Here is a 13,324-nt window from a genome sequence, read left to right as displayed (position 1 = left end):
GGAGATTGTTTCTTGTCTAGCGTGTGTGAGCCTGAGAAGACTGTTCGTTGATCGTGAGTTCGTTTTGTTATTTTGGTGTTCATTTTGAGTCTAATAAAAGTTCAAGATGAGCAACCACATACCTGCTGCATTTTGGTCCTCCTTTCCCGATGACAAACGTGACAGGATCTCCCACCACAAAAGGACCAAGCAGCAGAGGAAGGAGCAACAGGTGGACTGGAAGGAGCAGTGGGAATTTGAGTTGGACAAACGGGAGAAATGGACATGGGAACAGGTTATGGCCGGAGAGGGCCCATGGAAGAAATGGAGCAAAGACCGGGAACGCTACCGAGGAACACGACTGGCGATTAAACCCGAGAGGCAGCCCCAATCATTTTTTTGGGGGGGGGGCATATGGGTAGTTTGGCGGGGCAAGTTTGGAGCCCCAGGCCAAATCCCCGTACCTTTTCTGGGAAGCCAGTTAATGGACAGGTCTCGTGCTTCGGGGTAATGGGTATTATGGCGAGGCCAAGTATTTTTAGGCTGGTACGCGCTATACCAGCACCCCGCATTTACCAGGGGGTAGTGGGTATCCAGACAGAAAAGGCGATGCCAGGTTTGAGCTCGAGATCGCCAGTAAGCCTCCATGGTCCAATATATCCTGTTCCCGCTCCACGCACTAGCCTAGAGGTGCGTGTTCCCAGACTGGCACGTCCAGTACCAGCACCACGCACCAGGTTTCAAGTGCGTCAGCCCAGTCCGACTCGTCCTGAGCTGCCAGAGTCGCCAGAGCTGCCCGTCAGTCAGGAGTCGCCAGAGCTGCCCGTCAGTCAGGAGTCGCCAGAGCTGCCCGTCAGTCAGGAGTCGCCAGAGCTGCCCGTCAGTCAGGAGTCGCCAGAGCTGCCCGTCAGTCAGGAGCCGCCAGAGCTGCCCGTCAGTCAGGAGCCGCCAGAGCTGCCCGTCAGTCAGGAGCCGCCAGAGCTGCCCGTCAGTCAGGAGCCGCCAGAGCTGCCCGTCAGTCAGGAGCCGCCAGAGCTGCCCGTCAGTCAGGAGTCGCCAGAGCTGCCCGTCTGCCCGGAGATGCCAGAGCGGCCCGTCTGCCCGGAGATGCCAGAGCGGCCCGTCTGCCCGGATCAGCCAGAGCGGCCCGTCTGCCCGGATCAGCCAGAGCGGCCCGTCTGTCAGGAGCCGCCAGAGCTGCCCGTCAGTCAGGAGCCGCCAGAGCGGCCCGTCTGCCCGGATCAGCCAGAGCGGCCCGTCTGCCCGGATCAGCCAGAGCGGCCCATCTGCCCAGAGTCTGCCGATGACCAAAAACCAAGGGAGTCTAGCAGCAACCCTGAACTGAGTAAGCCTGACAATTCAGAACTTAAAGTGATTAACTGTTTAATTAATGAGTCTGCCTACAGGGTGGAGAGGAAGAAGTCTGCCCATGATCCGGAACAGGGGGAGTCTGCCTACGGCCCGAGGCTGATCGGGTCGGTGTGTATTTTGGAGGACAGTAGGCCGGAGCCTGAACCACCACCTGCTTAGGTGGGTTGGGGAGGGGGGGTGTAGCACAAGTGCCGTCGGTGACGGCAGCCACCCTCCCTTCCCTCCCTTTAGTTTAGGGGGATTTTTTTGTTGTTGTTGGGGTTTTGTTTATTCACGAGGTGCTTCCGGGGTTAGCACCTTTAGGGGGGGGGGTACTGTCACATCCTGACCAGTATAAGGGTTAATTGTTATGGTAGTTTGGTCAGGACGTGGCAGAGGGTATTTGTTTTATGTGGTTCGGGGTGGTGTTTTTGCAGAAGGGCGTTTGATTTATTATTTCCGGGTTTTGGTTTATGTTCTATGTTTATGTATTTCTATGTTTAGTCTAGTGAGTGTATTTCTATGTTAGGTTAATGGGGGTTTGGGACTCTCAATTGGAGGTAGGTGCTTCCCCGTTGCCTCTGATTGAGAGTCCTATATATGGGTAATTGTTTGGTGTAGGTTTTGTGGGAGATTGTTTCTTGTCTAGCGTGTGTGAGCCTGAGAAGACTGTTGGTTGATCGTGAGTTCGTTTTGTTATTTTGGTGTTCATTTTGAGTCTAATAAAAGTTCAAGATGAGCAACCACATACCTGCTGCATTTTGGTCCTCCTTTCCTGACGACAAACGTGACAATTATAAGTGAAATAATCTGTCTGTAAACAATTTTTGGAAAAATGACTTGTGTCATGTACAAAGTAGATGTCCTAACCTAAACTATAGTTTGTTAACAAGAAATTTGTGGAGTTGTTGAAAAACAAGTTTTAATGACTCCGACCTAAGTGTATGTAAACCTCCGACTTCAACTGTAGATACTGCTGATCCAGCATGACAACAATGGCGCATGGCTAATGAAGCTGTAGGTATTGAGTTTACGGAGGACCAACGATGCCATAATTAGAATTAAATTAATAAATAAATGGACACATACATAGATAAATACATGAATAAATAATGAAATGAACACACAAATAGATACATATTAATAAATACATAAAGATGAATACATGCACACAAATAGATACATACATTGATGAATGATTGCACACAGATACATCATTATTTAAATAATTTCTTTCATTTTATTAATTTATTATATTATTTATTTCTGTGTTTCTTCATCCAATATGATAATGAGGGGGTGTCAAGCAAATGTATGTTGGTGGTATCTAACACACCATTGGTTGATCAATGCCATGGCGCTTTGATCAATTTCATTTGCCTGGGCTTCGTTCAGTATGACAGAAAGTGGGGCGGCAGGTAGACTAGTGGTTAGAGCGTTGGGCCAGTAACCGGAAGGTTGCTAGATTGAATCCCAGAGCTGACAAGGAAAAAAAATCTGTCATTCTGCCCTGAACAAGGCAGTTCACCCACTGCTCCCCGGTAGGCCGTCATTGTAAATAAGAATTTGTTCTAAACTGACTTGCCTAGTTAAATAAAGGTAAAATATTGGACATTTGTAATGTACAGCCTATTGTAAAGAACGGCTAGCTGGAGTCGTCTGAGTGGTCGGCTGTAAATGCCCTCACCCGCTAGTCCTTAATGTGATATAATTGGTTGACTCACCGGTAAGAACAGTACAGATGCTTCTTAGTCCAAGACTTTTATTATCTTCATCACCACCACACACTATAGTATTCACACTAGCATAGAAATCTTCAGTTTCCACAGGATGGACTTGTGGTTCAGAAAGGTAAGAACAGATATATAATGTTGTGCAATAGAATATCTACACAGGAAAGAATGGCACAGCATCTATACAGGGATATTCACATAACAGCATATACATTTACAGCAGTATATGTAAAAACATCTCACTGGAGAGAGAGACAACTAATTAAGACAGGTGTGATTTATGGCCCTCTCTCAGGACTGGTGGAGATCTGATCTGTGTCTGGTGCCACTGAGTCATAAATCTTACTGCGCATGCGGAAAGCCACGAACAGATTCTGAAACATCTCACCATGGCATAACAGTAGCGTGAACTATGAAAACACAGTGGTAAAGTGCATATACAGACTATAGGAATGAACCATCTGTAAACAATAACATCTACTGCAAAACAATCATGAATTCACTGCAATACAGGCACTTATAAATGACATCGGAAATCTACATAAGTACTATACAGTTACAGATGTAACAAGGTAATTAGGCCTAAGGTAATTGCTTGCAGTCAATCCCCATAAAGTAGCATTAACCCTCCCGATAATAAACCACACAACTCACTTGTTGAACGTACGCACAATCTTGCTAAAAATAAACACACTGACAACTTGGTCGGCAGCCAAACGTGCGTCTTCTTCTTCTTCTGTGGGATTGGGTTGGCGGATCGCATCCAACTTTTAAAGTACATAAGCCTACATCTGTGAAATGAGCGATATTCGTGTGAACTCTTAAAAACCTCTTAAGGATCAGACCCTTTTTTCAATGTTCGCCTAAAATGACATACTCAAATTGAACTGCCTGTAGCTCAGGCCCAGAAGCAAGGATATGCATATTCTTGATACCATTTGATAGGAAACACTTTGTCGTTTGTGGAAATGTTAAAGTAATGTAGGAGAATATAACATATTAGATCTGGTAAAAGATAACAAAGAAAAAAACATGCGTTTTCTATTAATTTCTTTGTTCCATCATCTTTGAAATGCAAGAGAAAGGCCATTATATGACTTAGGATTACAGACGCAATTTAGATTTTGACCACTAGATGGCAGCAGTGTATGTACAACGTTTCAGACTGATCCAATGAACCATTGCATTACTGTTCAAAATGTTGTATCAAGTCTGTCCAAATGTGCCTAATTGGTTTATTGATACATTTTCAAGTACATAACTGTGCACTCTCCTCAAACAATAGTATGGTATTCTTTCACTGTAATAGCTACTGTAAATTGGACAGCGCAGTTAGATCAACAATAATTTTTACTTTCTACCCATATAAGACATGTCTGTGTCCTGGGAAATGTTCTTGTTACTTACAATGTCATGCTAATCACATTAGAGGAACGTTAGCTCAACCGTTCCGCGGGGGACACACCGATTAAGTGGTTAACAGTAAACTATAGTGTTTATTAATGATGGTGTCTCTTAACAGTAAACTATAGTGATTATTAATGATGGTGTCTCTTAACAGTAAACTATAGTGATTATTAATGATGGTGTCTCTTAACAGTAAACTATAGTGTTTATTAATGATGGTGTCTCTTAACAGTAAACTATAGTGTTTATTAATGATGGTGTCTCTTAACAGTAAACTATAGTGATTATTAATGATGGTGTTTCTTAACAGTAAACTATAGTGATTATTAATGATGGTGTCTCTTAACAGTAAACTATAGTGTTTATTAATGACAGTGTCTCTAAATAGTGTGCACAAGGCTTTGCCACAGTTGGTCTCTTTATGCCCAGTTCTAATACTTCTAATACATTATATCATCTCCTTCATTCAGCCCCCTCATACTTCATTCCCTTGTCTTTTTATCACAACAGCTTCTACCAGTGATTATTCTCCAACCACTCTTTCTCGTATATTTTTTTCATTGGGTTTGAATTAAGGGGCCATTACTCTGTGAAGAGCTTTGTTCATCATATTGTCTATCACAAGGCGCATTATGCACCAATTTCATTCCTGTAGTGTGGGAAAAGCCCCAGGAAGCAGAATGCAGACTAGTTCTAGCCTAGCTTGGAAAACAAGGAATGCTGACTTGATGGTGGATCATACTCATACAGAAAGGATACAGTGGCTTGCGAAAGTATTCACCCCCCTTGGCATTTTTCTTATTTTGTTGCCTTACAACTGGAATTAAAAAAATTTGGGGGGGGTTTGTATCGTTTCATAAACATAACATGCCTACCTCTTTGAAGATGCAAAATATTTTTTATTGTGAAACAAACAAGAAATAACACAAAGAAACTGATAACTTGAGCGTGCATAACTATTCACCCCCCCCAAAGTCAATACTTTGTAGAACCATCTTTTGCAGCAAATACAGCTGCAAGTCTCTTGGGGTATGTCTCTATAAGCTTGGCACATCTAGCCACTGGGATTTTTGCCCATTCTTCAAGGCAAAACTGCTTCAGATCCTTCAAGTTAGATGGGTTCCGCTGGTGTACAGCAATCTTTAAGTCATACCACAGATTCTCAATTGGATTGATGTCTGGGCTTTGACTAGGCCATTCCAAGACATTTAAATGTTTCCCCTTACCCACTTGAGTGTTGCTTTAGCAGTATGCTTAGGGCCATTGTCCTGCTGGAAGGTGAATCTCTGTCCCAGAAACTGTCCCAATTTCCCTGTATTTAGCGCCATCCATCATTCCTTCAGTTCTGACCAGTTTCCCAGTCCCTGCCGATGAAAAACATTGGATGGTGCTCTCGGGGTGATGAGAGGTGTTGGGTTTGCGCCAGACATAGCGTTTTCCTTGATGGCCAAAAAGCTACATTTTTGTCTCATCTGACCAGAGTACCTTCTTCCATATGTTTGGGGAGTCTCCAACATGCCTTTTGGCGAACACCAACCGTGTTTGCTTATTTTTTTCTTTAAGCAATGGCTTTTTATCTGGCCACTCTTCCATAAAGCCCAGCTCTGTGGAGTGTATGGCTTAAAGTGGTCCTATGGACAGATACTCCAATCACCGCTGTGGAGCTTTGCAGCTCCTTCAGGGTTATCTTTGGTCTCTTTGTTGCCTCTCTGATTAATGCCCTCCTTGCCTGGTCAGTGAGTTTTGGTGGGCGGCCCTCTCTTGGCAGGTTTGTTGTGGTGCCATATTCTTTCCATTTTTTAATAATGGATTTAATGGTGCTCCGTGGGATGTTCAAAGTTTCCGATATTTTTTTTACAACCCAACCCTGATCTGTACTTCTCCACATGTCACGGTTGTCGAAAGGAGCGGACCAAAGTGCAGCGTGATTCTCATTCCACATAATTCTTTATTAAACTGTGAAACTCTGCAATACATACAAAATAAACCTGAATAAACAAAACAACCAACCGTGACGCAGAGGTGAAACATACACTACTCAAAATTAATCTTCCACAAACCCAGGTGGGACAAACACCAACTTAAATATGACCTCCAATTAGAGACAACGATGACCAGCTGCCTCTAATTGGAGATCATCCCCCCAAAAAAGCCCAACATAGAAATACAAAACTAGAACAACTCAACATAGAAAATCTAACCTAGAAAAAAAAAAACTGTCACGCCCTGACCTACTCTACCATAGAAAATAACAGCTTTCTATGGTCGGGACGTGACACCACAACTTTGTCCCTGACCTGTTTGGAGAGTTCCTTGGTGGTGTTGCAGACTCTGGGGCCTTTCGGAACAGGTGTATATATACTGAGATCATGTGACACTTAGATTGCACACAGGTGGACTTTATTTAACAAATTATGTGACTTCTGAAGGTAATTGGTTGCACCAGATCTTATTTAGTGGCTTTACATTTGACATTTTTTACATTTTAGTAGACACTCTTATCCAGAGAGAGAGTGAGTGCATACATTTCATACATTTTTTTTTTCCTTTTTCTCCGTACTGGTCCCCCGTGGGAATCAAACCCACAACGCTGGCGTTGCACACACCATGCTCTACCAACTGAGCCACACGGGACCTTTGCTTCATAGCAAAGGGGTAAATACATATGCACGCACCAGTTTTCCGTTTTAAATTTTTATTTGTTTTTTGAAACAAGTAAAAAAAAATCATTTCACTTCACCAATTTGGACTATTTTCAATTTAAATTACAGGTTGTAATGCAACAAAATAGGAAAAATACCAAGGTGGATGAATACTTTTGCAAGGCACTATATTATCTCTAACCAGACATGAAGTCCACAGGAGAGCAGCTCTAGTAAATATGTTGTTGAGTGACGCAACACACAGCAGGGCGCGTTGGAGCCGTCATGGCACATCTGCAGTACAATGCTAATTTGTGTTTCCAGATGGACAACCGGTTAATAACAAATCAATGGAACAATTAAAACTGGAATAATTGGATTAAGGGACAAATAGAGAGATCAACCATCTGCTTTGTTGTCATGGTCACTTGGCAGGCAGAACAAGCTTCCCCCTAAAGTCAGGAAAGCGGAGTCCCTGCCAATCTTCCGATAACTTCTGAAACCCTACCTCTTTGAAGAGTATCTGAAATAACTCTAACAGGGCTCTTTTCCTTCTCTTTCCTTCTCTTTTCCTAAAATACTTTGTTCAGAGAAAATGTACTTGACACAATTGTGATGTGTTGTTGTCTCACCTAGCTTGAGTCAATGAGTATCAAACTCTTTGTTATGGTAAGCCTAAATCATTTCAAGAGTAAGCATTTGCTTAACAAGTCACATAATAAGTTGCATGGACCCACACATACAATTAGCTGTAAGGTCCCTCAGTCAAGCTATTAATTTCAAACACAGATTCATTCACAAAGACCAGATTGGTCTTTCAATGCCTCGCAAAGAAGGGCACCTATTGGTAGATAGGGAAAAATGTCAAAAAGCTGACACAGAATATCCCTTTGCACATGGTGAAGTTATTAATTACACTTTTGATGGTGTATCAATACACCCAGTCATTACAAAGATACAGGCGTCCTTCCAAGGAAGGAAATCACTCAGGGATTTCACCATGAAGCCAATGGTGACTATAAAACAGCTTCAGAGTTGAATGGCTGTGATGGGAGAAAACTGAGGATGGATCACCCACATTGTAGTTACTCCACAATACTAACCTAATTGCCAGGGTGCTCCGTGGCATGCATCCAAAACATGCATCCTGTTTGCAATAAGGCACTAAAGTAAAACTGCAAAAAATGTGGCAAAGAAATGAACTTTATGTCCTGAATAGAAAGTGTTATGTTTGGGGCAAATCCAAAACAACACATCACTGAATACTGCTCTTCATATTTTCAAGCATGGTGGTGGCTGCATCATGTTGTGGGTATGCTTGTCATCGGCAAGGACTAGGGAGTTTTTTTAGGATAAAAAGAAACGGAATAGAGCTAAACACAGAACAAATCCTAGTGGAAAACCTGATTCATTCTGCTTTCCAACAGACACTGGGAGACAAATTCACCTTTCAGCAGGACAATAACCTAAAACACAAAGCCAAATATACACTGGAGTTGCGTACCAAGACAACATTGAATGTTCCTCTGTGGCCTAGGTCTGACTTAAATCAGACACCTCTTGTGCATACTGGCTGTCTAGCCATGATCAACAACCAACTTGACAGAGCTTGAAGAATTTTTTAAAGAATAATGTGCAAATATTGTATAATCCCAGTGTGCAAAGATGATTCCACTGTAGCCCTCGTTCCACTGTAGCCTTCATTGACAAAAAATGACAATTAAATCCATGTTAATCTCACTTTGTAACACAACAAAATGTGGGAAAAGTCAAGAGGTGTGAATGCATTCTGAAGGCACTGTATTTTAAGGTGAATGCACTAATTGTAAGTGACTAAAATGTAAAATGTAACACGGATGTAATGTCCAATCATCAGTTTTGGAGTGTTGATTGGCACCTCATTTTGGTTTGGTAAACACATTGATTAAGACGTTTATGGGTTTCTTTTTTCTTTACTCAGCAAATAGCTTCATTATGCAAATGCTTTTCCGGGGAATAAATATCTCTTTTGACAGAATCCTCTTGCTTATTTGGTGAAGCATTCAGAAATTCATATACATTTACTAGGCAAACCTCATAGCTGGTAATACTGTATATTCCACATCCTTGAGGTGAACCAAATCAACATTTAAAAACACATAAGGGATAGTAAGAGAAGGAAATCTCTCAGTCCGTTAGCAAGCCAATGTCTTTGATTTGACATACAGAATAATTACACTTTTTCCTGTATCTCCAACTCTTCAGAAAGTCCATGTAGTAATCTGTAATCACCTTTTGAGATCTATCTCACCAAAGAGAGCCCTGCGGGGATTTAGGATTGAACAGAACCATCTACAGGACATATCCTCCAACTGACCCTTAAACATTAAACCACTGTTAACTTTGAAGATGGTTCTTATATTGCAAATTGTAATAAGACTGGTACTGCAATGTTAGTTACTTGTCAGAACAGAGTGAGAGGCCACTTACTTCCAGCCACTGTCCGTGGGACTGCATTTTGATGAGGACACAGGGGTCTGGCTTGGACAGGGCGTCTCGGTCTGAGATTCCCTTGCAGGTCACCCGCAGCTCCACTTTGGCCAGGCACGGGCTGTTGAACAGACCAAGGGTGTTGGCCGCAGACTCATAGATGTTGCTCATGGTGTGTGTGTGTGGCGAGTGTTCTGCGAGGGAGACAAACACACATATCACAGTGATTACAGGGAGACGTCACTCATCATTCAGCACACGCAGGCACGCACGCGCGCACACACAGACTTCCTCTACTTTATTCACAAATACACACAAACATCCCCAAACACTACATTCAGGAAACTTGATTATCACGAGGGCTCTTTGTTCCTTTAGAAGCCCCTCCGCCCCCACAGCTGTCAAACTGCTGCTAATTATCCCATGCTGATTTGATGAGCACACCAGACAGGATATGATAGCATTTTCCTGTCCAGTAATCACCTAATTAATCTCAACCCTCCAATTAGACCGTCAAGGTAAATGAGATCCGTGAGATGTGAAGTGATGATCCCAATCAAGCTCTTGATGCTCTTGCTGCTAGTGATTCTCTGATCCACCTCTACGCAGACGACACCATTCTGTATACTTCTGCCACTTCTTTGGACACTGTCTTAACTAACCTCCAGACGAGCTTCAATGCCACACAACTCTCCTTCCGTGGCCTCCAACTGCTCTTAAATGCAAGTAAAACTAAATGCATGCTCTTCAACCGATTGCTGCCCGCACCTGCCCGCCCATCCAGCATCACTACTCTGGACGGTTCTGACTTAGAATATGTCAACAACTACAAATACCTAGGTGTCTGGTTAGACTGTAAACTCTCCTTCCAGACTCACATTAAGCATCTCCAATCCAAAATTAAATCTAGAATCGGCTTCGTATTTCACAACAAAGCATCCTTCACTCATGCTGCCAAACATACCCTCGTAAAACTGACTATCCTACCGATCCTTGACTTCGGCGATGTCATTTACAAAATAGCCTCCAACACCCTACTCAGCAAATTGGATGCAGTCTATCACAGTGCAATCCGTTTTGTCACCAAAGCCCCATATACTACCCACCACTGCGACCTGTATGCTCTCGTTGGCTGGCCCTCGCTTCATATTCGTTGCCAAACCCACTGGCTCCAGGTCATCTATAAGTCTCTGCTAGGTAAAGTCCCCCCTTATCTCAGCTCACTGGTCACCATAACAGCACCCACCTGTAGCACACGCTCCAGCAGGTATATTTCACTGGTCACCCCCAAAGCCAAATCCTCCTTTAACCGTCTTTCCTTCCAGTTCTCTGCTGCCAATGACTGGAACGAATTGCAAAAATCACTGAAGCTGAAGACTCATATCTCCCTCTCTAACTTTAAGCACCAGCTGTCAGAGCAGCTCACAGATCACTGCACCTGTACATAGCCCATCTGTAAATAGCCCATCCAACTACCTCATCCCCATACTGTTATTTATTTTTTTGCTCCTTTGCACCCCAGTATCTCTGTTGGACATTCATCTTCTGCACATCTATCACTCCAGTGTTTAATTGCTAAATTGTAATTATTTCACTACTATGGCCTATTTATTGCCTTACCTCCCTTATCTTACCTCATTTGCACAACACTGTATATAGACTTTTCTATTGTGTTATTGACTGTTTGTTTGTTTATTCCATGTGTAACTCTGTGTTGTTGTTTGTGTCGCACTGCTTTGCTATATCTTGACCAGGTTGCAGTTGTAAATGAGAACATGTTCTCAACTGACCTACCTGGTTAAATAAAGGTGAAAAAAAAAAAAAAAATCTAAATGGACTAATACCAGATCTCCTACTTGTGCAGTGATAGGCTATCTCTTATATCCCTTTGAGAGCTTAGGACTAGGTTCTATCTGCAAAAAGATGATTCTGAGATAATTGGCATTGAAGTTCCAAACCCTCATTGGTTTGAATGGTGTCAGCTATTTTTTATCTTCTATTCTTTTGAACGTAACAACATGAATTGTGGGGTATTTAGTGTACTGTATAGGTAGAGAACATTGAACAGAACAAGGCTATGTCAATAACATAAATCTAACCAATATGCAGATAGAACCTTATAGTCCCAAGCTCTTGGCTTGATAATAACTCATCGAAAGAAAGTGATATTATGGATCAGAAGACAACAGCAGCTCGTTAATTCAGACAAGGTTACCACCACTGTACCCTGGGGAAGCAGACAAGGCTACCACCACTGTAGCCCTGGGGAAGCAGACAAGGTTACCACCACTGTAGCCCTGGGGAAGCAGACAAGGCTACCACCACTGTAGCCCTGGGGAAGCAGACAAGGTTACCACCACTGTAGCCCTGGGGAAACAGATAAGGTTACCACCACTGTAGCCCTGGGGAAGCAGATAAGGTTACCACCACTGTAGCCCTGGGGAAGCAGACAAGGTTACCACCACTGTAGTCCTGGGGAAGCAGACAAGGTTACCACCACTGTAGCCCTGGTGAAGCAGACAAGGTTACCACCACTGTAGCCCTGGGGAAGCAGACAAGGTTACCACCACTGTAGCCCTGGGGAAGCAGACAAGGTTACCACCACTGTAGCCCTGGGGAAGCAGACAAGGTTACCACCACTGTAGCCCTGGGGAAGCAGACAAGGTTACCACCACTGTAGCCCTGGGGAAGTAGACAAGGTTACCACCACTGTAGCCCTGGGGAAGCAGACAAGGTTACCACCACTGTAGCCCTGGGGAAGCAGACAAGGTTACCACCACTGTAGCCCTGGGGAAGCAGACAAGGTTACCACCACTGTAGCCTGGGGAAACAGACAGGGTTACCACCACTGTAGCCCTGGGGAAACAGACAAGGTTACCACCACTATAGCCCTGGGGAAACAGACAGGGTTACCACCACTGTATAACCCTGGGGAAACAGACAAGGTTACCACCACTGTAGCCCTGGGGAAGCAGACAGGGTTACCACCACTGTAGCCTGGGGAAACAGACATGGTTACCACCACTGTAGCCCTGGGGAAACAGACAGGGTTACCACCACTGTATAGCCCTGGGGAAACAGACAGGGTTACCACCACTGTACCCTGGGGAAACAGACAGGGTTACCACCACTGTATAGCCCTGGGGAAACAGACAGGGTTACCACCACTGTATAGCCCTGGGGAAACAGACAGGGTTACCACCACTGTAGCCCTGGGGAAACAGACAGGGTTACCACCACTGTATAGCCCTGGGGAAACAGACAGGGTTACCACCACTGTATAGCCCTGGGGAAACAGACAGGGTTACCACCACTGTATAGCCCTGGGGAAACAGACAGGGTTACCACCACTGTAGCCCTGGGGAAACAGACAGGGTTACCACCACTGTATAGCCCTGGGGAAACAGACAGGGTTACCACCACTGTATAGCCCTGGGGAAACAGACAGGGTTACCACCACTGTAGCCCTGGGGAAACAGACAGGGTTACCACCACTGTAGCCCTGGGGAAACAGACAGGGTTACCACCACTGTAGCCCTGGGGAAGCAGACAGGGTTACCACCACTGTAGCCCTGGGGAAACAGACAGGGTTACCACCACTGTATAGCTTGGGGAAACAGACAAGGTTACCACCACTGTATAGCCCTGGGAAAACAGACAGGGTTACCACCACTGTACCCTGGGGAAGCAGACAGGGTTACCACCACTGTATAGCCCTGGGGAAACAGACAGGGTTACCACCAC

General features: G+C 44.1%; 1 protein-coding gene across 2 annotated transcripts in view; it reads right to left on the bottom strand.

Annotated features, from left to right (window-relative positions):
• The window catches only part of LOC106574842 (copine-4), a 101,367-nt gene that overhangs the window by 76,932 nt on the left and 11,111 nt on the right, over positions 1–13,324 (bottom strand). For both annotated transcript variants that reach the window (XM_045719060.1, XM_045719061.1), the window contains exon 2: positions 9,581–9,774. In XM_045719060.1, coding sequence (XP_045575016.1) covers positions 9,581–9,751 — 171 coding nt within the window. In that variant the 5' untranslated portion in view covers positions 9,752–9,774. The remainder of the gene's footprint in view (positions 1–9,580; positions 9,775–13,324) is intronic.

The sequence above is a fragment of the Salmo salar genome, chromosome ssa05, assembly GCF_905237065.1.
Source record: "Salmo salar chromosome ssa05, Ssal_v3.1, whole genome shotgun sequence".
Classification (NCBI taxonomy): Eukaryota; Metazoa; Chordata; class Actinopteri; order Salmoniformes; family Salmonidae; genus Salmo; species Salmo salar.
Note: the sequence above shows the minus strand (reverse complement) of the source record. Positions and strands in the feature narration are given on the sequence as shown.